The 27,990-nt window shown below is 41.4% G+C and overlaps 1 protein-coding gene across 1 annotated transcript in view; it reads left to right on the forward strand.

Annotated features, from left to right (window-relative positions):
* The window catches only part of MYO5A (myosin VA), a 102,590-nt gene that overhangs the window by 13,765 nt on the left and 60,835 nt on the right, over positions 1–27,990 (forward strand). The window contains exons 2-12 of the mRNA XM_070763053.1: positions 6,228–6,338; positions 9,354–9,525; positions 13,224–13,368; positions 15,279–15,435; positions 17,771–17,914; positions 19,125–19,206; positions 21,111–21,218; positions 22,441–22,547; positions 23,803–24,068; positions 25,738–25,819; positions 27,112–27,252. Coding sequence (XP_070619154.1) covers positions 6,228–6,338; positions 9,354–9,525; positions 13,224–13,368; positions 15,279–15,435; positions 17,771–17,914; positions 19,125–19,206; positions 21,111–21,218; positions 22,441–22,547; positions 23,803–24,068; positions 25,738–25,819; positions 27,112–27,252 — 1,515 coding nt within the window. The remainder of the gene's footprint in view (positions 1–6,227; positions 6,339–9,353; positions 9,526–13,223; positions 13,369–15,278; positions 15,436–17,770; positions 17,915–19,124; positions 19,207–21,110; positions 21,219–22,440; positions 22,548–23,802; positions 24,069–25,737; positions 25,820–27,111; positions 27,253–27,990) is intronic.

Below are 27,990 nucleotides of genomic sequence, written 5' to 3' on the forward strand. Positions count from 1 at the left end.
TTGTCTTCTTGCATTGAATTGTTATTTATTTGTTTGTTTGTTTGTCCAATGCACAAATACATAGGAAGAAAAATAGACATGTAGTAATATATATGAGGGTAAAAGTGAACTTAGAGGAGAGGATATATGAAAGGAAGAGAATATATAAGGTGGAAGAAAGGAAAAACATTTGGACAGGGGACGAAAGGCACACCAGTGCACTTATGTACGCCCCTTATCGGCCTCTTAGGAACCTGGAGAGGTCAATCGTGGAGAGTCTAAGGGAGAAGTGTTGGGGGTTAGGGGTTGACACAATTGAGTCCGGTAATGAGTTCCACGCGTCGATAACTCGATTGTTGAAATCATATTTTTTACAGTCAAGTTTGGAGCGGTTCATATTAAATTTGAATCTGTTGCGTGCTCTTGTGTTGTTGTGGTTGAAGCTGAAGTAGTCATTGACCGGTGGGACGTTGCAGCATATGATCTTGTGGGCAATACTCAAATTGTGTTTTAGGCGCCGTAGTTCTAGGCTTTCTAGGCCCAGGATTGTTAGTCTATTTTCGTAGGATATTCTGTTTCGAGTGGAGGAGTGAAAGGCTCTTCTGGTGAAATATCTTTGGACATTTTCAAGGGTGTTGATGTCTGAGATGTGGTATGGGTTCCAGACAGATGAGCAGTAGTCTAGGATGGGTCTGGCAAAAGTTTTGTAGGCTCTTGTGAGTAGTGTGAGATTGCCTGAGCAGAAGCTGCGTAGGATCAGGTTAACAACTCTAGAGGCTTTTTTTGGCGATATAGTTGCAGTGGGCTTTAGCACTTAGGTCATTTGATATTAGTATTCCAAGGTCTTTTACTGAGTGTGGGTTGGCAGTGAGATATTGTTTATTCAGTTCGTATGTGCGGTTTGGATTCTTTTTGCCGATGTGGAGGGTAGAGCATTTGTTGGTTGATATTTGAAGTTGCCAGGTGTTAGACCAGTCTGAGACAGTCTGTTGCTTCCTCTACATTTATACAAGCTAGCCTGAAAGGATAATCATAGTGCATATCATTATGCCAGGCCTACTATGCTGGCTGGGGAATTCTGGGAGCTGTAGTCCACACATCTTAAGTGGATAAGGTTGAGAAACATTTGCCTTAACCTTTCTATGCTACACTGGCTCCGTTGATATTTTATTGCTGTCGGAGCAAAACTTGTCTTCTTTACTTCCTTAGTGTTCTTTGCCCTCAAATAGCCCAATTTCTACACTGCTCAAAAAAAATAAAGGGAACACTTAAAAAACAGAATATAACTTCAAGTAAATCAAAGTTCTGTCCCACTTAGGAAGCAACACTGATTGACAGTCAGTTTCACATGCTGTTGTGCAAATGGAATAGTTGCGCAAATGAAATATTCAATGAGAATATTTCATTCATTCAGATCTAGGATGTGTTATTTGAGTGTTCCCTTTATTTTTTTTGGAGCAGTTTATTAAATGTTCTATTAAATATAAAAAGAGAGGTAGGTTCTGCCTTTGGAAGACTGAAATTTATTGAGTCAAAAAAAGGGGATGGGGTTTTTGATAGCTGTAAGCCTGTCAATAGAATAGAATAGAATAGAATTATTTATTGGCCAAGTGTGATTGGACACACAAGGAATTTGTCTTTGGTGCAAATGCTCTCAGTGTACATAAAAGAAAAGACACATTTGTTAAAACGATCACTTAATGATTGATTGATTGATTGATTGGATTTGTATGCCGCCCCTCTCCGGAGACTCAGGGCGTCTAACAACAATAATAGAACAGTATACACAATAATCCAATAGTAAAAACAATTAAAACCCATTAAAGTAAAAACCAAAAATACATTCAGACATACCATGCATAAAATTGTAAAGGCCTAGGGGGAAAGAGTATCTCGGTTCCCCCATGCCTGACGGCAGAGGATGGTTTTAAATAGCCTACGAAAGGCAAGGAAGGTGGAGGCAGTCGGTTCCAGAGGGCCGGGGCCGCCACAGAGAAGGCTCTTCCCCTGGGTCCCGCCAAGCGGCATTGTTTAGTTGACGGGACCCGGAGAAGACCCACTCTGTGGGACCTAACTGGTTGCTGGGATTGGTGCAGCAGAAGGCGGTCCCTGAGATAATCTGGTCCAGTGCCATGAAGGGCTTTATAGGTCATAACCAACACTTTGAATTGTAACCGGAAACTGATCGGCAACCAATGCAGACTGCAGAGTGTTGGTGTAACATGGGCATATTTGGGGAAGCCCATGATTGCTCTCGCAGCTCCATTCTGCACGATCTGAAGTTTCCGAACACTTTTCAAAGGTAGCCCCATGTAGAGAGCATTACAGTAGTCGAGCCTCAAGGTGATGAGGGCATGAGTGACTGTGAGCAGTGACTCCCGGTCCAAATAGGGTCGCAACTGGTGCACCAGTTGTCATAGGGTACAAATAAGCAATCAGGAAGCAATAGTATTACTATTTACATATTGTATAAAATGATGCAGAGGTTGATACTGTTACGGAATTTATGTTTAGAATGTGTAATACATTACAATTTGGCAATGAGACCAGAAACCAAGCGGAAATCATAATTATAGTGCTGACAGGTGCTGGATCCAGTGGGCGTCATCCCCACCAAAAATATTTCTTTATTTTTCGTGTTGGAAAGAGTCCTTCTCTTGATTGCTAGAAAAAAAGGGAGACATTGGCTGAAACCCAGGGAATACATTCCCAATGTATCCATTCATGCTTAATTTGGTATGAAATGTTGTTATAATGCTGCTTTGGACTTGTGTAGCTGGTACTTTGTAATTGAGTATCTGAGGATACACAACTGCTTTTCTAACAGTAAGGTTTCTGGATATGTCCTGATTTTATATGTGAACAATGTACCCAAATTATTGAGTACAAACGGTAAATATTTATTATTCAGTTGCATTTGTTACTAACGTTGCTTTTTGAAATCCAAAATGTTGTTTTTTAAAAAATGAGTGATGCCCTTACACTCTCCCTGTGTGTTAAATAGACTTGAGAAGCGCATAGCATTCTATTTTTGACAATTCTGAGTTTAAAAATACCTATTTTTTTACCACCACTGGTGCCTTGGAGAGATGCATGCCTCAAGTGAGTCTTATGATGTGGATAGTTTGGTCTGGTGATTTTCTCATATGATCACGAAACGCCAGGGAAAAAATGGTTTTAACACTCTTGTTGTTTCTGCGGAACAGAATCCTGTCAGTCCTCCTTTTATCAAAATTTAATGATTTTACAGTTGAAAAACATCAAAGGCTGCCTCATGGTCTGGTTGTTTCAAGGATTTGTAATTTCCAAATATGGAGGTTCGGCAAAGAATAATAGATGCCATTTAATATTACTTATACCAAGTTGTCTTTCCATGAGATAACTTAATAGAGTTTTTCTGATATTTCTGCCAATTAAGAAATTGAAGTTTCTTGAAGGGACTTCTTAAACTTCTGGTGGATAGCATTACCGTCTTAAAACATGCTTCCTCCCCCATTATTTTTACTCTTTAAAGAAAAGCCTTCCAATTCTTTGAAGAGTAAATGGTAGCTTCTTTTTTTCAGAGGAATAAATATTGTTTCCTTTCTATTGCAGATCAGATTAAAGTCTGGAGGAAAATCTGTTGCATTCACTGGCTATTTAATCACGAAGCATTTTGAGTTGCAAGCACATAAAAATGGCAGGATAAAAAAATAAAATAATATTAAAAGTACTTCTACAACTATTTCTTAAGCTTAGGTTTTGAAGCAAAAAATTCATGGATTATTTGCAGGACATTTGCAGGAGTCTACGGAGAAGGGGCGGCATACAAATCTAATAGATAGATAGATAGATAGATAGATAGATAGATAGATAGATAGATAGATAGATAGATAGATAGATAGATAGATACAGATAATTAGATAGATATCTATTTATTTCTTTATTAGACTTGTATGCTGCCCCTCTCCGTAGACTCCTGCAAATGTCCTGCAAATAATCCATGAAGTTTTTGCTTCAAAACCGAAGCTTAAGAAATAGTTGTAGAAATACTTTTAATATTATTTTACTTTTTATCCTGCCATTTTTATGTGCTTGCAACTCAAGGTGCTTCGTGATTAAATAGCCAGTGAATGCAACATATTTTCCTCCAGACTTTAATCTGATCTGCAATAGAAAGGAAACAATATTTATTCCTCTGAAAAAAGAAGCTACCATTTACTCTTCAAAAGAATTGGAAGGCTTTTCTTTAAAGAGTAAAAAGAATGGGGGAGGAAGCATGTATCGATTAGGTAGGTAGGTAGATAGATTAGATAGATAGATAGATAGATAGATAGATAGATAGATAGATAGATGATAGAGAGATAATGATAGATAGATAGATAGATAGATAGATAATGATAGATAGATAGATAGATAGATAGATAGATAGATAGATAGATAGATATCCAAGCAAGCTGCCTGCACTTTAATAGGTAACAATATGAACCCAAGTTTGATTCTCTCACATGGAATTGGTTGAAATTCAGGTGAAACAAGAGAAAACTCAGCCAATTCCTGCAGCTTAATTATTAATTATAATAATTATTAATTATATAATTATTATATAATTATTATAATTAATTATTAAGAGGATTCTTTTCTGTGGTTAGAATATTAACACAGAAAGCCAGGTGATGAAACTCGCACACATTAATGCCGTGAGCATCTGTTGATTGCAGACCTTATTCCTTTAAATATCTCACGTAGTGGGCGCAGTGGGTTTTGGTTGTCTGGTTTCTATGGAGATGTGTTCCCTTGGTCCTTGTTGTTGCAACTGGTTGATGCTGTGGTTTTTCTCAGCAGACATGCACAAGATTCCGATGTGGTGGCATAAGGGCAGTGCTTCTCAGCCATGGCCGCTTCAAGATGTGTGGACTTCATCTCCCAGAATTCCTCTGCCTCCATATGCTGGCTGGGGAATTCTGGGAGTTGAAGTCTGCGTGTCTTGAGGTAAAAAAATTGAGAAAAATTGCCTTAGATCATTGATGAGAATGGGATTGTCAATTACTTATTACCAATGGTCCAAGAGATAAGGACTTTGAGAGAGAGATGTAAGGCTTCACTTACATTTTGTTATTAGTATTTGATGTTTCTCCAGAAAATGAGGACCTTTAGAAGGAGTTTTGCCCAGCCAGTAGAGAGCCCAAATTTGATATTAATTAAGGGAGAAAAAGTTCAGAAATACATAATATTGACTTGAAAGAGCCGCTACAAATGGTGGTTGAGATTTATTTATCTATCTATCTATCTATCTATCTATCTATCTATCTATCTATCTATCTATCTATCTATCTATCTATCTATCTATCTATCTATCTATCTATCTATCTATCTATCTATCTATAGGATTTGTATGCCGCCCCTCTCCGGAGACTCGGGGCGGATAACAGTAATAATAAAACAGCATATAATAATAATCCAATACTAAAAACAGTTAAAAACCCATTATTATAAAAACCAAACATACATACAGACATACCATGCATAAAATTGTAAAGGCCTAGGGGGAAAGTGTATCTCAATTCCCCCATGCCTGGCAGCTGAGGTGGGTTTTAAGCAGCTTACGAAAGGCAAGGAGGGTGGGGGCAATTGTAATCTCTGGGGGGAGTTGGTTCCAGAGGGCCGGGGCCGCCACAGAGAAGGCTCTTCCCCTGGGTCCTGCCAAGCGACATTGTTTAGTTGACGGGACCCGGAGAAGACCCACTCTGTGGGACCTAAGTGGTCGCTGGGATTCATGCGGCAGAAGGCGGTCCCTGAGATAATCTGGTCCGGTGCCATGAAGGGCTTTATAGGTGATGACCAACACTTTGAATTGTGACCGGAAATTGATCAGCAACCAATGCAGACTGCGGAGTATTGGTGTTACATGGGCATATTTAGGGAAGCCCATGCTTGCTCTTGCAGCTGCATTCTGCACGATCTGAAGTTTCCGAACACTCTTCAAAGGTAGCCCCTTGTAGAGAGCGTTACAGTAGTCGAGCCTCGAGGTGATGAGGGCGTGAGTGACTGTGAGCAGTGACTCCCGGTCCAAATAGGGCCTCAACTGGTGCACCAGGCGAACCTGGGTAAACGTCCCCCTCGCCACAGCTGAAAGATGTTTGATAAGTGTGGTTATGCTCCTATTTTAAATCCCTTCAAAACCAGGTAACTACAAATACAAATCCAATAAATAAATAAAATAAATAAATAAATAAATAACTGTTATAATTGTTTTTGTTTTCTTTTAGTATGCAAGGATCTGGATACCTGATTCAGAACTAGTGTGGAAGTCAGCAGAACTGTTGAAAGATTACAAACCAGGAGACAAAATCCTGCATCTTCGACTTGAGGATGGCAAGGTAAGGTTAACTTTACCGTAAGGATCGTTATACTTGGATTCTTTAATTTTATGATATGAACCTATTCATTTGGAATTTGCAGGCAGGCCAAAGTCTGTAATTCAAACGATGGCTTCGTTCGTTGGAACCCTGACATTTGCATTGCCTGCTGCTAAAGTCTTTCCGTTGGCTTTAAAATATCCTTAAAATAAAGTTTAAAAAACCATTAAAGGATTACTTTATGTACTATCTACTGTATTTTTGGGGAGTATAAGGCGCCCCTTAGTTTTGGGTAGGAAAACAACAGGGAAAAATATCTGCCTCTGCCTCCCAGCAATTTGCCTCCTAGCAAACAGTACAGAGGATATACAGAGTTTGCAGTGTATTTCTGTGCACGTCTGCCTGATCCATAAAAATAGCAAAGAACTGGAGAAATATACATTGCGGCAGTATATTAATGCCAGAAAGTTTTCTTAAAAGTAGTCACACCAAAATTTTACATAAATGGTACTTCACGCCAGTAAAACTAGCACACTTCCAGAGGAAAGGGAAAGGAAATTGCTGGCATGGTTGCCAAATAAAAGGAGTTTTTATGCATATGCTCTGGGAATGTGTTGAAGTTCAAAAAATTTGGTAGGAAGTACAGAATGAAATTAACAATATGCTAAACATTAAATGGATAATCACGAAAGAATTAGCAACACTAGTTAAACATGGGGAATTAGGAGAATTTAAAGAAATCAAAACAGCAGCTTTGGAAAGCGCTCAAGCAGTAGTGGTGTTAGGGTGGAAGGATAGTAATAAATGAACAATCCAGAATTGGTACTGGTATATGGTGGACCACATCCACTTTGAAATTATGGAAATAAGATTAAATAACTTTGATGAAAATAAATTGGAGAAGCTGATGGCACGATGGAATAAGGTGAAAAATTATATCTTAAGTAGAATTTATGACGACAATGTGAAAAATAAATTCCAATCACTTTTTGTATGTAAAGAAATGTAAACCGGAGCCAAGGAAGAAATTGAAATTTATTGTAAATAATTTAACCCCCTAAATGGTGGTGGGCTTTATTGGTGTTGGGCACTTTTTCTTTAAGATTTTTTGTTTGTTTGTTTGTTGTAATAAAAATTCAATTAAATTTTTTAAAAAAAAAAAAAGTAGTCACACCAACACCTCCCAATTATTTAAACAGATGTGGAGTAGATCTATTTAATATGACTAAGTCAGAGTCTAACTCAGCTGCCTTATATTAATACTACAACAGGACTCTGTTACATTTCAGACTATACTTGTACAGATGCTGTTAAAATTGATTTAGCTTTCTGGAGGTATAGTTATCTTCTGCTATTTAGAAGAAGACACAGTAGCACTGGGCCTCTTCAGATCAAACATTTATTTTAAAACGCTTCTTCATTTTGTTAAGTTGTCAAGAACAATAATAAAGCAGTCTTTAAAAAATAAGTCTAATAATTTGAACATTCTATAGACATTTATAGTTATTGACTTACCTCCTTGCAGCAAACAACAAACAACCAGTTTCACCCTGGTTAGCACAAGAAAATAAAAACTTCCCCTGCCTCTGCCTCCCAGCAATTTGCCTCCTTGCAGTTTTAGTTTCACTTTCAGTTTTAGCACAAGCAGCTAGCAGGCTGCAGGGATTGCCATTGCCTATTGCCTGCCTGCAGCCTGAATCAGCTGACGGTCAGGAGGCCGATAACCAGCTGCTTGTGCTAATCAGACTCTGCAACTATTTGCTGCAAGGAAGCAAATTGCTAGGAGGCAGAAGGCCAAGGGTAGGGTTGGCTGGGCAGAGCTACATTCGCTGTATAAGATGCACCCCAAGCTTTTACCCTCTTTTTTGGGGGGGGATGTATGTCTTACACTCCAAAAAATACGGTATACAGTGTTCCCTCGATTTCCACGGGGGATGCGTTCCGAGACTGCCCGCAAAAGTCGAATTTCTGCGAAGTAGAGATGCGGAAGTAAATACACCATTTTTGGCTATGGGCAGTATCACAAGCCTTCCCTTAACACTTTAAACCCCTAAATTACCATTTCCCATTCCCTTAACAACCATTTACTCACCATTATTACTGGTACTCACCATTGAATAAGACACTTAGTGATCCTGATATTTATAAACATAATTATTATTAACAATAATTATTATTTTTTTGTTATTTATTTGCAAAAATTATTAGTTTGGTGATGACGTATGACGTCATCGGGCGGGAAAAACTATGGTATAGGAAAAAATCCACGAAGTATTTTTTAATTAATATTTTTTGAAAAACCGTGGTATAGGCCAGTGTTTTTCAACCAGTGTGTCGTGGCACACTAGTGTGCCGCGAGACATGGTCAGGTGTTCCGCGAAGCTCAGAGAGAAAGAAAGCAAGGGAGAGAGAAAGCAAGAGAGAGAGGGCAAGAAAGCAAGAGAGAGAAAGAGAGAGAAAGAGAGAAAGAGAACAAGAGAGAGAGAAAGAAAGCAAGAGAGAGAGAAAACAAGAGAAGGAAAGAGAGAGAGAAAGAGAGAGAAAGAAAGCAAGAGAGAGAGAGAAAGAGAGGGAGGGAAGGAGAGAGAGAGAAAGACGAAGAGGGAGGGAGGGAGAAAGAACAAAAAAGAGAGGAAGGAAGGAAGAGAAAGAAAGGGATGGAGAGAGAGAGAAAGAAAGTGGAAGGAAGGGAGAGAAAGAAGGAGGGAGAAAGAAATAGAGTGAAGGGGAGGAAGAGAGAGAGAGAATTTTTTTGTCCAAACTTTTTTTAGCCGCCGCCCCCCCCCCCCGCCCGCTCGATCTGCCCCAGGGTTTCGTAAATGTAAAAAATGTGCCGCGGCTCAAAAAAGGTTGAAAATCACTGGTATAGGCTATTCGCGAAGTTCGAACCCCGCAAAAACCGAGGGAACACTATATACCATAACAACCAATTTGAGTCAAGTTTCCTTTTAATTCATACAGCTGATGAACTATGTGGAAATAAAACCCCCACAAAATATTCTCCAAAGGTAATTTATGTGATTTTTGTTTTTTTAGGATATTGAATATAAACTTGATGCTAAGTCTAAGGACCTACCACCCTTGCGAAATCCAGATATACTCGTGGGTGAAAATGACCTGACAGCGCTCAGCTACCTTCATGAACCTGCTGTTCTCCATAATCTCAAAGTTCGATTTATAGACTCAAAACTCATTTATACATATTGTGGTAAGCTCAGTCCCTCTGAACTCTTTTTCGTGCTCTTCCACATTAGTGTTGGTAGGTAAATGGCACATTTCAGGCCAATTTTCTTTAAAAAAAAAATAAATGCAGTTCTGGAAAAATAATAATATTTCTTTCACAACTACGGAGTCCTGAGTATTTTTTTTTTTTAATGGCAAAACCTCTATAATTTCGTTGGTTGCGTAAAACCACAATGATGCAATGATTGGGTTTTTCCAGTCTTGGCATGGGATGATGTCAAGTAAGTTTGTAGAATAGACACAATAGCTGTCACATATTTATTATTATTTATTTATTATTATTTATTATTTGGATTCCTAGGCTGCCCTTCTCTGTAGACACAGGGCGGTTTACAAAACAAGAATAAATACTAAGTGAAGCATATATGAAAACCAAACATTAAATCTAATTGAAATTACTAAAAAAACCACCCAATCATCCACCATTTATTCCATCACAATTATACAGTGGTACCTCTACCTACAAACGCCTCTACTTAGAACATTTCTAGATAAGAACCGGGTGTTCAAGATTTTTTTGCCTCTACTTCAGAACCATTTTCCACTTACAAACCCGAAACTAACCCGAAAAGGCAGGGAGAAGCCTCCGTGGGGCCTCTCTAGGAATCTCCTGGGAGGAAACAGGGCTGTAAAAGGTGGAGAGAAGCCTCCGTGGGGCCTCTCTAGAAATCTCGTGGGAGGAAACAGGGCCTCCACTTTCCTTCTGGTTTTCCCAATCGCACGCATTATTTGCTTTTACATTGATTCCTATGGGAAAAATTGCTTCTTCTTACAAACTTTTCTACTTAAGAACCTGGTCACGGAACGAATTAAGTTTGTAAGTAGAGGTACCACTGTACATTTGTCCGCAGCAGGATGTTAATGCTCAACGGCCCTAAGCCTGTTGGCAAAGGTGAGTTTTTAAAACCTTACGAAAGGCCAGAAGGGTTCGGGCAGTATGATATACACAGGCATTAAGCTTACCTGAACTTGTTAGATGCTATTTTTAACCCTTTTCTGTGTGATTACAGTGTTCCCTCACTTTTCGTGGGGGCTGCGTTCCGAGACCGCCCACGAAAGTCGAATTTCCGCGAAGTAGAGATGCGGAAGTAAATACAGTGATCCCTCGTTCTTCGCGATCTCGTTCTTCGCGAAACGCTATATCGCGATTTTTCCCACCCGATGACGTCACTCTCTTCCTTCCTTTCTCATCTTTCTTTCTCTCTCTCTTTCTCTATCTTGCTTCTTCCTCTCTCACACTCTTCCTCCCTCTCTCATCTCTTTCTTTCCTTTTCTCTCTTTCTCTATCTCTCCCCCTCTTGCTGGCGGGCGGGTGGGCGGGCGGCGGGCGGGCGGGCGGGGGCATCAGCGAGGAAGACCCAGGGAAGGTTCCTTCGGCCGCCCAGCAGCTGATCTGCTCGGCAGCGCAGCGAGGAGCCGAATCAGGGTTTCCCCTTTGCGTGGGCGGCGGGGAAACCCCGATCTTTGTCTGCTCGCTGCTGCTGCGCTGCCGAGCAGATCAGCTGCTGGGCGGCCGCAGCAGCAGCTAGCAGACGAAGATCGGGGTTTCCCCGCCGCCCACGCAAAGGGGAAACCCCGATTCGGCTCCTCGCTGCGCTGCCGAGCAGATCAGCTGCTGGGCGGCTGAAGGAATCTTCCCTGGGTCTTCCCCGCCGCTCACGCAAACTCCACCATCTGCGCATGCGCGGCCATGAAAAAAAGGGCGCGCATGCGCAGATGGTGTTTTTACTTCTGCAACCCTACATCGCGAAAAATCGATTATCGCGAGGGGTCTTGGAACGGAACCCTCGCGATAATCGAGGGATCACTGTACACTATTTTTGGCTATGGACAGTATCACAAGCCTTCCCTTAACACTTTAAACCCCTAAATTGCAATTTCCCATTCCCTTAGCAACCATTTAGATTATTACTCACATTGTTTCTTTATTAAAGTTTATTTTAAAAAAATATTTATTAAAGGTGGATGAAAGTTTGGTGATGATATATGACGTTATTGGGCGGGAAAACCCATGGTATAGGGGGGAAAACCGCAAAGTATTTTTTAATTAATATTTTTGAAAAAGTTCGAACCCGCGAAAATCGAGGGAACACTGTATTAAGCAAAGTCAGTAACACATCTGTGTTTTCAGTTGTCGTTATGATCTGTGCATGGAGTGTGTGCATTTAAATTGTTTTTAACTATTGGATTTGTACTGTTTTGTTGTTGTGAGCCGCTCCGAGTCTTCGGAGAGGGGCGGCATACAAATCTAATTAATAATAATAATAATAATAATAATAATAATAATAATAATAATAATAATAATCTGTTGACACAGTTATAGATCTTTCATCAGCTTCTTGGAAGTTGGCGCAACGAGGGAAGTTCTTTTTTAAAAAATCGACACATCTTAAAAATGCATGAGAATTAAGAAGAGATTTAAGCAGAGTTTAAAAAATACATTTTTAATAAATGTAACTAACTTCATATGCCTCTTCCCTTCTCCATAGATTACTATTCCTGTTCTGTTCTTTAGAAGTCCATTTGTCCATTGCATTTCCGATAGTCAGCTTAGCCATTTCAATTCTTTCCTGCTGGTCTTTTCCTGCCCTCTAGTGTCCATCGGCTACATTCACTGAACCTCCTAATATAGGTTTAATACAGTGGTACCTCTACCTAAGAACGCCTCTACTTACAAACTTTTCTAGATAAGAACCGGGTGTTCAAGATTTTTTTGCCTCTTCTCAAGAACCATTTTCCACTTACAAACCCGAGCCTTCGAAACTGTAACCAGAAAAGGCAGAGAGAAGCCTCCGTGGGGCCTCTCTAGGAATTTCCTGAAAGTCAGAATAGTTAATCAGTGGAACAGCTTGCCTCCAGAAGTTGTGAATGCCCCAACACTGGAAGTTTATAAGCAGATCATCTCTTAAACGCTGTCTTTCAAGGCTGAAGAGACCAAGGCGTTGCAACCTGGTTTCATAAGGGAGGGGCTCCATTTCCTTGATCAACTCTGGTCCCTTCCAACTCTGTTGTTATTATTATTATGGAGATGTCTCTAGTCAACCATAACTCACACTGGAAGCCGAATTTCCTACAGATGACAACTCACATCTGTATGACATCAGCTACATTATTTAGTCAATGCACTGACAACGTGCTGCACGAATCCCAGCGACGAGTTAAGTCCCACAGAGTGGGTCTTCTCCGGGTCCTGTCAACTAAACAATGTTGTTTGGCAGGACCCAGGGGAAGAGCCTTCTCTGTGGCGGCCCCGGCCCTCTGGAACCAACTCCCCCCAGAGATTAGAATTGCCCCCACCCTCCTTGCCTTTCGTAAGCTTCTTAAAACCCACCTCTGCCGCCAGGCGTGGGGGAACTGAGATCCTCTTTCCCCCTAGGCCTCTACAATTCTATGTATGGTATGTCTGTATGTATGTTTGGTTTTATAATAAGGGTTTTAACTGTTTTAATATTGGATTTCTATATGCTGTTTTTTATTACTGTTGTTAGCCGCCCCGAGTCTATGGAGAGGGGCGGCATACAAATCCAGTAAATAAATAAAAATAAATAAACGTGAAAGGGGAAATACTTTATTATTGTGGTGGTTGGAATTCAACCTGGGCGAAATCTTTCCTGAATTAATTTTCCACTACTTTAACCTGTCTTTGTTATTATTTTCTTTTAGGTATAGTTTTAGTTGCCATAAATCCTTACGAGCAGCTGCCTATCTATGGCGAAGACATCATCAATGCCTACAGTGGCCAAAATATGGGGGACATGGACCCCCACATCTTTGCTGTGGCTGAGGAGGCCTACAAGCAGATGGCCAGGTTTGTGGGATGGCATGGGTTGGTTTTTCTTTAAAAAATTATATTTAATTCAATCCAATTCAATTTAATTTATATGCCACCCAACTCTGGAGGGCAAAAGCTGCAGGTGGCTTTTAAGCATTTAGCATTTAGATTTATATACCACTTCACAGTGCTTTACACAGCCCTCTAAGCAGTTTACGGAGAGTAAGCCTATTGCCCCCAACAATCTGGGTCCTCATTTTACCAACCTCGGAAGGATGGAAGGCTGAGTCAACCTTGAGCCTACTGAGATTCGATCTGCCAAATAGCTTGCAGTACTGCATGCTAAACACTGCACCACCGAGGCTCTTAATTTTCACCAACTAGCTTTGTGGAACAAAGGGGGTTGTTGTCATGATTAATATAGTTGTTGTGGCCCATCGGGTGTCGGCAGAGCTAGCTGTGGGGACAGATGAGGAGGTGGAGGAAGAGCCAGGACCAGCTTTTAGAGCCTTTGGAAGGCTCTGATAAGGAAACTGCATCAGAGACAGAGAAAAGGAAGTAGTAGTTTATTAACTCTAGGGAATTGTTGACCACTCCCCATAGGTATTTAAGGGTGACCAATGGGAAATTCAGGGTGGAGTTTCAACCTTTTTGTAATGGAGTTGGTTGATGTCTGAGGTTTCAGCCAGGTTACGCTAGCCAACTGTTATTCCCCGGCTAAAATCCTTGGAGTAAAAGTGCCTTGTCTGCAGACAGACTAGAAAGCAGTAACTGTAAGTCAGTGAAACTGGAGACTCTTTATCTCATAAAGGAATTCGCAACTACCCTGTTTCCCCGAAAAGACACCGTCTTATATTAATTTTTGCTCCAAAAGTTGTGCTACGTCTTATTTTCGGGGTGTGCCTTATATTTCTCAAATAAGCTCTCTCTATCTCTCTCTTTCTCTCTTGTTTTCTTTCTCTCTCTCTATTGCTTTCTCTCTCTCACTTTCTCTCTCTCTTGCTTTCTTTCTCTCTCTTGTTCTCTCTCTTGCTATCTCTCTCTCCCCCCTTTCTCTCTCTCTCTCTTTCTCACTTACTTTCTCTCTCCCTCTCTCTTTCCATCTTGCTCTGTCTGTTGCTCTCTCTCTCTCAGCGAGAGGCCTTTCTCCGAGCGCTTCGGGGACGCCTGCCCTGCCTCTACTGCAGCCCCCTTGCTGAAAGCTCAGGACGAAAGTGCTCCCAGCGAAGGGGCTGCAAGAGGGGCGGGGCGGGCATTCCCGAAGTGCACGGAGAAAACTCTCGCAGCCCCCTGGCTGGGAGCGCGGATGAGGAGGAGAAGCCGCACCGCCACCGCCGCGGGAAAAGTCACGCCCCAAGGCGGGAGGCGGAGAAAGCTGGAGAGGGTGCGGATCGGGCGGGCAGGGGGCAGCGGCGAGAGGCCAGGGGCGCGAGGGGGCCGGAGGCACCATGGGGAGGCGGGGGCGGCCGCGGCTCCCTTTCCTTCCACCCACGGGCTGGCAGGGGGATGGGGAGCGCACGCGGCGCATCCGCTCTTTCGTCGCTCCCTGCCCCCAACTCCACCGTACCGTATGTAAACTTGACTACGCCTTATTTTGGGGGGGGTGTCTTATATTAGCAAATTCTGCAAAACCTCTGACATGCCTTACTTTCGGGGTACGTCTTATTTTCGGGGAAACACGGTGGCTTTCATCTTCGGCGGCAGCCTAGTCTGTTAACTCCTCTCTCCGAGAAGCTGCCAAGATGAACTCGCATCGGCTTGTATAAACGATGCTTTCTTTATGAAAAGATTGGTTTGAAATATCAGCGCCTGGATTCCTCCTTTGTTTTCAATCTGCGTAGCCCCGGGATAGAACATAAGGGATCCTGCTTGAGCAGGGGGGTGGGCTAGAAGACCCCCCAAGGTCCCTTCCAGCTCTGTTATTCTGATTTTTGCTTCTATTTCAGAGATGAACGGAACCAGTCCATCATTGTAAGTGGGGAATCCGGAGCTGGGAAAACCGTGTCTGCGAAGTACGCCATGAGATATTTTGCCACCGTGAGCGGATCTGCAAGTGAAGCTAACGTTGAAGAGAAAGTGTTAGCTTCCAATCCTATAATGGAGGTAAGACCAGAATATGTTTAAAATAAAAATAAAAATGAGAGAACATAGAAACATAGAAGACTGACGGCAGAAAAAGACCTCATGGTCCATCTAGTCTGCCCTTATACTATTTCCTGTATTTTATCTTAGGATGGATATAGGTTTATCCCAGGCATGTTTACATTCAGTTACTGTGGATTTACCAACCACGTCTGCTGGAAGTTTGTTCCAAGGATCTACTACTCTTTCAGTGAAATAATATTTTCTCACGTTGTTTTTGATCTTTCCCCCAACTAACTTCAGATTGTGTCCCCCTTGTTCTTGTGTTCACTTTCCTATTAAAAACACTTCCCTCCTGAACCTTATTTAACTCTTTAACATATTTAAATGTTTCGATCATGTCCCCCCTTTTCCTTCTGTCCTCCAGACTATACAGATTGAGTTCATTAAGTCTTTCCTGATACGTTTTATGCTTAAGACCTTCCACCATTCTTGTAGCCCGTCTTTGGACCCGTTCAATTTTGTCAATCTCTTTTTGTAGGTGAGGTCTCCAGAACTGAACACAGTATTCCAAATGGGGTCTGACCAGCGCTCTATATAAGGGGATCACAATCTCCCTCTTCCTGCTTGTTATGCCTCTAGCTATGCAGCCAAGCATCCTACTTGCTTTTCCTACCGCCCGACCACACTGCTCACCCATTTTGAGACTGTCGGAAATCACTACCCCTAAATCCTTTTCTTCTGAAGTTTTTGCTAACACAGAACTGCCAATGCGATACTCAGATTGAGGATTCCTTTTCCCCAAGTGCATTATTTTACATTTGGAAACATTAAACTGCAGTTTCCATTGCTTTGACCATTTATCTAGTAAAGCTAAATCATTTACCATATTACAGACGCCTCCAGGAATATCAACCCTATTGCACACTTTAGAGTCATTGGCAAATAGGCACTGGGTGACTTGTTTCCCCTTTACTGCTTCAACCATACTGCATTTTATATCTCTGATTTAACGGCTTTCAATTTTGAAGGGCTTAGCAGATTTTCATGAAAAAACAGGAAAGTGTTGGAAGGCCTTAAAAATATAACGCAAAAGAGAAATGGAAATAGGAGGGAAGGTTAAAAAAAGCATCTATTTTCCCTGGTGATATACATTACCAGATGCAAAATATTTAGGGGGTCAACTGACAAATCCAGTATACCCTTTTTCTTGAATATTTCAAAATCTTGGTTTTATTTATTTATTTATTTATTTATTTATTAGATTTGTATGCCGCCCCTCTCCGGAGACTCGGGGCGGCTAACAGCAACAATAAAGCAGTGTACAATAGTAGTCTGATGTTAGAAACAATTAAAAACCCATTACTGTAATATAAAAAACCAAACATACATACAGACATACCATGCATAGAATTGTAAAGGCCTAGGGAGAAGAGGGTCTCAATTCCCCCATGGCTGAAGGCAGAGGTGGGTTTTAAGCACCTTACGAAAGGCAAGGAGGGTGGGGGCAATTCTAATCTTTGTGGGGAGTTGGTTCCAGAGGGCCGGGGCCGCCACAGAGAAGGCTCTTCCCCTGGGTCCCGCCAAGCGACATTCTTTAGTTGACGGGACTCGGAGAAGATCCACTCTGTGGGACCTAACTGGTCGCTGGGATTCGTGCGGCAGAAGGCGGTCCCTGAGATAATCTGGTCCGGTGCCATGAAGGGCTTTATAGGTCATAACCAACACTTTGAATTGTGACCGGAAACTGATCAGCAACCAATGCAGACTGCGGAGTGTTGGTGTAACATGGGCATATTGGGGAAAGCCCATAAATAAAGTTTTCTTTTTCTTGTTTTAAGCATTTCTTTGAAACTCAAAACCCAAAGTGGAGGTGGCCCTAGTGCAACATTGTCAGAGGTGTTTTTGATGTATTCAGAGCTCAGGTAATTCTGCCTGGTTTGCCGTGCGGTGTGGAATTTGCAAGCAAGTTCGCTGAGCAATTTTTAGCATAAAAAATTATACTAACCCATAGGCATGGTGTGTGTGTGCATTTTCACTTTTCTTTCTAGGTGTATAAAGATTCCTACAATGGCAACTTTAAGACCTGTGCACTTCAACTGTCAGAAATCCCGAGCCATCATAATTTAAAACTTGCATTAATAATTTTTTTGAACCTATGCAAATCCCTGGGAAGATTGTTAGCACCTAGTTAGGGCTGGGGGGAAAAAGCTTTTTTAAAACAAGCTACATTCAGAGTTAGGGTTAGGGTTAGGAAATAGGTGCGTATTATACTCCCAAAATATGGTAATTGAATTGGTGTTTTGGGTTGTTTTTAAAAAATATTTCTGACCCTGCCCTCTCTCCTTCTCCACAGTCCATTGGCAATGCCAAAACCACAAGAAACGACAATAGCAGTCGCTTTGGGAAGTACATTGAAATCGGTTTCGATAAGCGGTATCGAATCACAGGTGCTAACATGAGGACTTACCTCCTAGAAAAATCGAGAGTGGTGTTCCAGGTAAAGGGGTTTCCACCTTATTTTGAAGTCGCACAATGATGACTTGGGGAGCAAAACTTTGCATCTGACGGGTTGCATCTGGAGTGGGATGTTGTTGGTTTTCCTCGCTGCAATCTAGAGTGGAAATGGTTAATTTAAGGAAGAAAGTGCAGCACCTATGCCAGTGATTTTCAACCTTTTTTGAGCCGCGGCACATTTTTTACATTTTAAAATCCTGGGGCACAACCACCAACCAAAATGATACAAAATGACACCCTAAGACACTCTCCTCTCTTTTTCCATCCGTCTCCTCCCCACCCTTGTGTGTGTATACACACTCTTGAACCATTTCCATAAAACAGGTGAGGGCTGGGTTTTTTCTCTCTCTTATTCTTTGGGTGCTTTTTATCATATGCTTTAAATCAAGAGTCACTTCTCTCTTTTGTTTCTCTCTCTTTCCTCTCATTCTCTGCCTCAATCATTTTCTCATTTCTCCTTTTTTCCTCCCCTTTTTGCTCATTTCTCTCTCCCTTCCTCTCCTTTTCTCTCTCTCTCTTGCTTTCTCTCTCTCTCTCTCGCTCTATCTCTCTCTCACTCTTGCTTTCTCTCTCTCTCTCTTGCTCTATCTCTCTTGCTTTCTTTCTCTCTCTCTCTCTTGCTCTCTCTCTCACTCTTGCTTTCCTTCTCTCTCTCTCTTGCTCTATCTCTCTCTCACTCTTGCTTTCTCTGTTTCTCTCTTTTCTTTCTTTTGCTTTCTCTTTCTCTCTCACTCTCTCTCTCTCTCTCTTTCTCTCTTGCTTGCTTTCCTTCTCTTTCTCTCTCTCTTGCTTTCTTTCTTTCTCTCTCTATCACTCTCACTCTCACTCTCTCTCTCTCAGCAAAAAGTTGCGAGACCGGAACCTGAGCTTCCTTTTTCGTGGCATAGCTGACCATGTTTCGCGGCACACTAGTGTGCCACGGCACGCTGGTTGAAAAACACTGACCTATGCATCTATTGTTCCAGAGGGTGTCAAGAACCAGTGGGAGAAATCAGAAGGGAACAAATTATGGGTTGTTTTGGTCAAAACTTTCTCAGGATAGTACAGTATATGTCAAAAGGGAAATTCATCCATTATATATATTATTTCTGTGTGTAATTTAATTTATGCCTGGAGACAGCTGTCTGTGTGGTTGCTTAAGAGTCAGCACTGACATGCTAGTTCATGTCAAATATAATCTGTTTGTATTAAAGGCCGAAGAAGAGAGAAATTACCATATCTTCTATCAGCTTTGTGCTTCTGCGGCATTGCCTGAATTTAAAGCTTTGCGATTGGGTATGTAATGGTATCTGTTGTACCAGGTTCTGACATTTATCCAAGTACTTTTATTATCTATTAATCTTCATTGTGCAGTGATGGGCTGGTGCCCCTGGGGGTGGGGGGACACAGTAGAGGTAGTAAATTTAGGCACTATTTATTGAATACTTAATAGGTTTTTAATTGTCCTTCTTTCTCTAGTAAGATGAACTCACTTAAGAATATTTTATATTAGTACCTTAGATTTGTTTAATATAAACCTTTGCATGAGTTACATTCTCATGTTTTACTACTCAATTTTAGCATATTATACTGCATTTTAACTTATTTATTCAAATTTCCTCTATTTTAGCCAATTTTATTGTATTTTACCCAGTCACTGTTTTATGACGACCGACGTGGTCCTTTTCCTCGCTTTGATATGGCCGATTGACTAATCAAATAAAGTTGATATTGTATTGTAGTACCTTAGTATGATCCTTAATTACTTTTAAAGTAGGAAATCATTAAATAGTATGTTTTTATCCATAAATGCTTTAATCATTTTAATCGTTATCTAGACGTGAACTTTTATAGCGATTAAAGAAAATTGAGCTACTTGCCTAATCTGTTATCCTACTGAACCTTAAAATGTTGCTGTGCTCCTCAGCAAATCATGCTGTCTGTCATTTGTCCTTTTTGTGGCTATTCAAATAATGTGACTTAATCAACTGAAAAAAGGTCCAAGCACCTATTTGAAAACTTATCGTGGTCGGTAAGCCACTCCCACCCAGTCACATGACATTTAAGCCACCCCGGCCACATGATTGTCAAGCCACTCCCACTCAGTCACATGACCATCAAGCCACACCCATAAAATAAGCCACACCCACAGTGTGGCAGTAAAAATTTTCGACAGTCCTTCCCTGCACCCAGCACTATGTATATTGCAAACATTTTGCCAATGTCAGTAAAAATTTAAGAAAAAATGTTATTTACTTAAACCCTCTGTATCGAATCTGATTTTGAACGTTGAACATAAATGGGGTTTGATTCCAAGAGAGTCTAGTTTAATTTTTTTTGTTTTAGTAATTTCAGCATAGAAAGCAAGGGATATAAATTCTTAATAATGAACATATAGTAAATTTACTTGTTGCAGTTACTTGACTGTTACATGAAAGTCTTTTTTTTTAAATCAACTTTATTTGATTAGTCAATCGACCATATCAAAGCGAGGAAAAGGACCACAGCGGTCGTCATAAAACTGTGACTGGTTAAAATACAATAAAATCGGCTAAAATAGAGGGAATTTGAATAAATAATAAGTTAAAATGCAGTATAATATGCTAAAATTGAGTAGTAAAACATGAGAATATAACTCGTGCAAAGGATTATATTAAACAAATCTAAGATACTGATATAAAAAAATTTCTTAAGTGAGTTCATCTCCTTTGCATGCCACCCCAATATGTTCTATAAAACGTATTCTCATCTGAACAGCCCTGACTATAAACTTAGCGGTTCTAGAAACTACATATATATTGTACCCTGAAGAAAATATGATAATTGTTTATTACAGTCCCAGTGTATGATTTTGTCAAGTAGGGGCTGTAAATACTGAGGTCTTACTGAGGAGTATAGTTTACAATTGACATGAAAGTCATAACAGCATTTTGGAGTGTGTTTTGTTATAAAAAATAATCTTGTTTTGGGGCCTTTGGTTTCAGTTCTGATTTGCTTGCAAACGTTTCATCACCATTCGAGGAGACATAGTCAGTGCACTTTGAATTGGGCTCATCAAAGAACACCGACGATGTCTCCTCGAATGGGGACGAAACATTTGCAGCCCGATTGCCAAGCTCGAAGCTGAAACCAACAGCCCAACACGCCAGCCCGAGATACTAATATTCAAGTACATTTCAATTTTATTTTTGTTCAAATAGGGAACGCAGGCTATTTTCACTATACAAAACAAGGAGGAAGCCCAGTGATTGACGGGATCGATGATGCTAAGGAAATGCTTAACACTCGACGGGCCTGCACTCTTTTGGGTAAGCACACAACTCTTCACTCTTAGCACAGTGGTTCTCAACCTTTCTAATGCCGCGACCCCTTAATACACTTCCTCGTGATGTGGTGAACCCCAACCATAAGTCTAGCGCCAATTCTCCCAACAGAGCTCAAAGCTGATTGGCAGGAAGGTCAGAGGGACACCCCCACTGTAAATGCCTGATTGGTCGGATTGTAAAAATATGTTCCAAGGCACCCGAATAAAAGCTTTCTTTCTTTCTTTCTTTCTTTCTTTCTTTCTTTCTTTCTTTCTTTCTTTCTTTCTTTCTTTCTTTCTTTCTTTCTTTCTTTCTCTCTCTCTCTCCTTCCTTCCTTCCTTCCTTCCTTCCTTCCTTCCTTCCTTCCTTCCTTCCTTCCTTTCTTTCTTGATTTGTATGCCGCCCCTCTCCTTACAACAGTAATAAAACAACATATAACAAATCTAATATTTAAAATAACTAAAAACCCTTATTAAAAACCAAACATACACACAAATATACCATGCATAAATTGTATAGGCCTGGGGGGAATGAATATCTCAATTCCCCCATGCCTGACAACAGAGGTGGGTTTTGAGGAGCTTATGAAAGGCAAGGAGGGTGGGGGCAATTCTGATCTCTGGGGGGGAGTTCATTCCAAAGGGTCGGGGCCGCCACAGAGAAGGCTCTTCCCCTGGGTCCCGCCAAACGACATTGTTTAGTCGACGGGACCTGGAGAAGGCCAACTCTGTGGGACCTAACTGGTCGCTGGGATTCGTGCAGCAGAAGGCGGTCCCGGAGATATTCTGGTCCGGTGCCATGAAGGGCTTTATAGGTCATAACCAACACTTTGAATTGTGACCGGAAACTGATCGGCAACCAATGCAAACTGTGGAGTGTTGGTGTGACATGGGCATACCTAGGGTGTTTAGTTCCTAACATCAAGGGGTCCCGACCTCCAGGTTGAGAACCACTGTTGTTGCCTTTATGTAGGGATACAGGAACATTTATAGTTTGTGACGATAAAAAAAAGACATGTTTTCATCACTTGCAAGTGGGAATACTGGATGTGGCTGTAAGTTCTTGCCTTTTTGGTAAAAAATAAAAGAGTAACCCCCTCACTCAGTGACGAATTGCTACCTTATTGTTAATTATGCCTCCTATTGTTCCTGTTTAGGTACTTAACAGGTTGCTGTTTTGTTCAAGGTAACTTTTTTTTTTAATCCTCCCCTCCCCAATACAACAGGCATTGTTGATTCCTGTCAGATGGGGATTTTCCAAATCCTTGCTGCTATTCTTCACTTGGGCAACGTGTCCTTCACCTCTCGGGATGCTGATAGCTGCACAATACCTGTAAGTTCCAAAATACTTTAAAATATTCTCGATCTCATTGATATTGCTAACCTCCCTACTCTTCATTCAGGCGTTTACAGTGGGGGTGTCCTTTTGACCTTCCTGCCAATCACCTTAAAGCTCTGTTGGGAGAATTGGCGCTAGACTTATGGTTGGGGTTCACCACAACATGAGGTTTTTTTAAAGTCGCGGCATTAGAAAGGTTGAGAACCACTGATCTAAGGCATGGGAGGGGAATTTTGAGTGGTGTGGTGGCCTAGAGGTGGAGCTTTCACATCACAATCGGGAGGCTGTGAGTTCGATCCTAGATAGAGGCAGAGAGAGGGTGGAGGCCCTGTTTCCTCCCAGGAGATTCCTAGAGAGGCCCCACGGAGGTTTCTCCCTGCCTTTTCCAGCCTTGTTTCCTCCCAGGAGATTCCTAGTGAGGCCCCACGGAGGCTTCTCCCTGCCTTTTCCAGCCTTGTTTCCTCCCAGGAGATTCCTAGAGAGGCCCCACGGAGGCTTCTCCCTGCCTTTTCCAGCCTTATTTCCTCCCAGGAGATTCCTAGAGAGGCCCCACGGAGGCTTCTCCCCGCCTTTTCCAGACCTGTTTTCTCCCAGGAGATTCCTAGAGCGGCCCCACGGAGGCTTCTCCCCACCTTTTCCAGCTCTGTTTCCTCCCAGGAGATTCCTAGAGAGGCCCCACGGAGGCTTCTCCCCGCCTTTTCCATCCCTGTTTTCTCCCAGGAGATTCCTAGACAGGCCCCAACGGAGGCTTCTCCCTGACTTTTCCAGACCTATTTTCTCCCAGGAGATTCCTAGAGAAGCCCCAAGGAGGCTTCTCCTCGCCTTTGCTGGCCATTTCCTCCCAGGAGATTCCTAGAGAGGCCCCACAGAGGCTTCTCCCCGCCTTTTCCAGACCTGTTTTCTCCCAGGACATTCCTAGAGAGGCCCCACAGAGGCTTCTCCCTGCCTTTTCCGGCTCTGTTTCCTCCCAGGAGATTCCTAAAGAGGCCCCACAGAGGCTTCTCCCTGCCTTTTCCGGCCCTCTTTCCTCCCAGGAGATTCCTAGACAGGCCCCACGGAGGCTTCTCCCCGCCTTTTCCGGTTACAATTTCGGTGGCTCGGGTTTGTACGTGGAAAAAGGTTCTTGAGAAGAGGCAAAAAAAAATCTTGAACACCCGGTTCTTATCTAGAAAAGTCCGTAAGTAGAGGCATTTGTAGGTAGAGCTACTACCACTGTACATGTTGCTTTCAACTCTTATCGTCCTTGTAGCCTAAACACGAACCCCTCAGGATCTTCTGCGAGCTCATGGGAGTGGAATACGACCAGATGGCCCACTGGCTTTGCCACAGAAAGCTGGCCACTGCCACAGAGACCTACATCAAGCCTATTTCGAAGCTGCAGGCTGTCAACGCTAGGGATGCTCTCGCGAAGCATATCTACGCGAACCTTTTCACCTGGATTGTAGATCACGTGAACAAAGCTTTGCAATCCACCATGAAACAGCATTCGTTCATTGGCGTCTTGGACATTTATGGGTGAGTGCCTTCTGCTCGGTATTTTGATCCAGTTTCGGTACCTTGGCAATGATTTTATTAATTAATTAATTAATTCATTCATTCATTCATTCATCCAATTCACAAATACATAGGAAGAAATATAGACATGTGATAATATAAAAGAGGGTGAAAGTGGACTTAGAGGAGAGGATATATGAAAGGAAGAGGATATATAAGATAGGTGAAAGAAAGGAAAGATAATTGGACAGGGGACGAAAGGCACACCAGTGCACTTATGTACGCCCCTTACTGGCCTCTTAGGAACCTGGAGAGGTCAATCGTGGAGAGTCTAAGGGAGAAGTGTTGGGGGTTAGGGGTTGACACAATTGAGTCTAGTAATGAGTTCCATGCTTCGATAACTCAATTGTTGAAATCATATTTTTTACAGTCAAGTTTGGCGCGGTTCGTATTAAGTTTGAATTTGTTGCGTGCTCTTGTGTTGTTGCGGTTGAAGCTGAAGTAGTCATTGACTGGTAGGACATTGCAGCATATGATCTTGTGGGCAATACTCAAATCATGTTTTAGGCGCCATAGTTCTAGGCTTTCTAGGCCCAGGATTGTTAGTCTATTTTCGTAGGGTATTCTGTTTCGAGTGGAGGAGTGAAGGGCTCTTCTGGTGAAATATCTTTGGACATTTTCAAGGGTGTTGATGTCTGAGATGTGGTATGGGTTCCAGACAGATGAGCAGTAGTCTAAGATGGGTCTGGCAAAAGTTTTGTAGGCTCTTGTGAGTAGAGTGAGATTGCCGGAGCAGAAGCTTCAATTTTCAAGTGGTATAGAATTTTCAAGTGGTATAGTTAAAAAAAATGATAGGTTCAACCTTGAACTACAAATATTTTCCTTCGTTGATAGTATCTTGGAAGTTTCATAGAATCAGAATACATAATCGTCCCGGGATGGCGAACCCATGTCACATGAGCCATTGCCACCTGCTTTTTAAATTTAATTTAATCTAATCAATTTGACTTCTATGCCACCCAGTCCCAGTGGGACTCTGGGCGGCTTACAACAGTAAATACTACGTACAATATAACAAAAGTCAAATATACTGCTCAAAAAAATGAAGGGAACACTCAAATAACACATCCTAGATCTGAATGAATGAAATAGTCTCATTGAATATTTCATTTGCACAACTATTCCATTTGCACAACAGCCTGTGAAATTGACTGTCAACCAGCGTTGCTTCCTAAGTAGACAGTTTGATTTCACAGAAATTTGATTTACTTGAAGTTATATTCTGTTTTTTAAGTGTTCCCTTTATTTTTTTTGAGCAGTGTATTAGATAATAAAAAACAGTAAAACCATAATAAAACCAATGAATTATCCAATCAAACACACACGCATACAGAATCAGTTACAATTTGGCTGTGATAAGATGTTACATTCATGGACCCAAGACCTGCCGGCAAAGCCAGGTCTTCACGGCCTTTCGGAAGGACAGTACGGTGGGAGCAGTACGGACATTGGGGGGGGGGGGGGGCAGCTGGTTCCATAAGGTTGGGGCAGCCACAAAGAAGGCCCTCCTCTGCGAGCCCGTCAACAGCTGAAATAATACAGCTGAAATAATTCAGCTGAAGCTTTTACACGCCAGCCATGCAATGGTTCGTTGAATACTTTACGCTGAACGCCGATTTTGGTTTTTCAGGTTTGAAACCTTTGAGATCAACAGCTTTGAACAATTCTGTATAAATTACGCCAATGAGAAATTACAGCAGCAGTTCAATATGGTAAGTGAGAAACTTAGGGGGTTTTTTTTGGTGTGATGCTCTCCACCCACGGCTTAACTGTCTACTTAATAATCAGATTTTCTGGATTACTGGTTCAGAAGAAAGTCTTTATCATTTTCTGGAGGGATAGCTATGTTAATCTGTTGCACATGGCAAAACAGGCTGTCCATTTCAATTTTTGTATCCGCGTTAAAGCCCCAGGAAAAAACATTAAATGCCAAGTCAGTACTGTAATCTATCTATCTATCTATCTATCTATCTATCTATCTATCTATCTATCTATCTATCTATCTATCTATCTATCTTCTATCTATCATCTATCTATCTATCTATCTATCTATCTATCTATCTATCTATCTATCTATAATCTATCTATCTATCATCTATCTATCTATCTATCATCTATCTATCTAATCTATCTACTATCTATCTATCTATCTATCTATCATCTATCTATCTATCTATCTATCTATCTATCTATTAATCTAATCTATCTACTATCTATCTATCTAATCTATCTATCTATCTATCTATCTATCTATCTATCTATCTATCTATCTATCTAATCTATCTACTATCTATCCATCCATCCATCCATCCATCCATCCATCCATCCATCCATCCATCCATCCATCCATCCATCCATCCATCCATCCATCCATCCATCCTATCTATCTATCTATCTATCTATCTATCTATCTATCTATCTATCTATCTATCTATCTATCTATCTATCTATCTATCAATCAATCTAATCTAATCTAATCTAATCTATCTATCTATCTATCTATCTATCTATCTATCTATCTATCTATCTATCTATCTATCTATCTATCTATCTATCTATCTATCTATCTATTAGATTTGTATACCGCCCCTCTCCGTAGACTCGGGGCGGCTCACAACAACAATAAAACAATTCATGACAAATCTAATAATTTAAAAACATTTTTAAAAACCCGTCATTAAAGCAGACATACACACAAACATACCATACATAAATTGTATAGGCCCGGGGGAGATGTCTCAATTCCCCCATGCCTGACGGCAGAGGTGGGTTTTAAGGAGTTTACGAAAGGCAAGGAGGGTGGGGACAGTTCTAATCTCCGGGGGGAGCTGGTTCCAGAGGGTCGGGGCCGCCACAGAGAAGGCTCTTTCTCTGGGACCCACCAAACAACATTGTTTAGTCGAAGGCCAACTCTGTGGGACCTAAACGGTCGCTGGGATTCGTGCGGCAGAAGGCGGTCCCGGAGATCTTGCCCTGATGATCCAAATTCTGCCTTCTTGCACAGCACGTCTTTAAGTTGGAGCAAGAAGAATACATGAGGGAACAGATTCCTTGGACCTTGATTGATTTCTACGACAATCAGCCCTGCATCAATCTCATCGAGGCCAAATTGGGAATTCTGGATCTGCTGGATGAGGAATGCAAGGTAGGTAGAAAAAATTTCTGCAGAGCAAAGCAGAAAGAATTAAATACCCATTGATATGGTCACTGGTTTAGTGAGACGTCTTTTCCTTTTTTATTTATTTATTTATTTATTTATTTATTTATTTATTTATTTATTTATTTATTTATTTATTTATTTATTTATTTTCCTTTTAAAACATTGAAACAATTTTACACAGATCTATATCGTTTCTCTACATTGCATCTGCTTTGTAATATGCATTATCTTTTGCGTTATCTTTTATGTTATGAGATGTCTTTTTTCATCTCGTTTGCCTGACGGTATGTTTTGTGAGTCGCATGGCGCCTGCCAATCCACAGCTTCCATAAACTTCCGTTCCCATTATTTGAATGCAGTGGCTGAATTTTGCCCAGGTTTATTTCATGGGTCTTTTTTTGTTAAACTCTCTGGGATAGAAAGGGATATGCGGCTGCTATTGGTGAAATCCAGTTTTCTTTACTGCCGGTTTTGTGGGTGTGGCTTGGTGGGCGTGGCTTAGTGGGTGTGGCAATATTGCAAAATCTCCATTCCCTCCCCACTCCTGGAGGAAAGATATTGCAAACTAAAGCCCTACGTGGTATTGGACCAAATTACCTGTGGGACCGTCTTCTGCCTCATGTATCCTAGCGGCCAGTCAGGTCCCACATAGTAGATTAGATAGATAGATAGATAGATAGATAGATAGATAGATAGATAGATAGATAGATAGATAGATAGATA

This window comes from Erythrolamprus reginae, chromosome 10 (assembly GCF_031021105.1).
Source record: "Erythrolamprus reginae isolate rEryReg1 chromosome 10, rEryReg1.hap1, whole genome shotgun sequence".
Classification (NCBI taxonomy): Eukaryota; Metazoa; Chordata; class Lepidosauria; order Squamata; family Dipsadidae; genus Erythrolamprus; species Erythrolamprus reginae.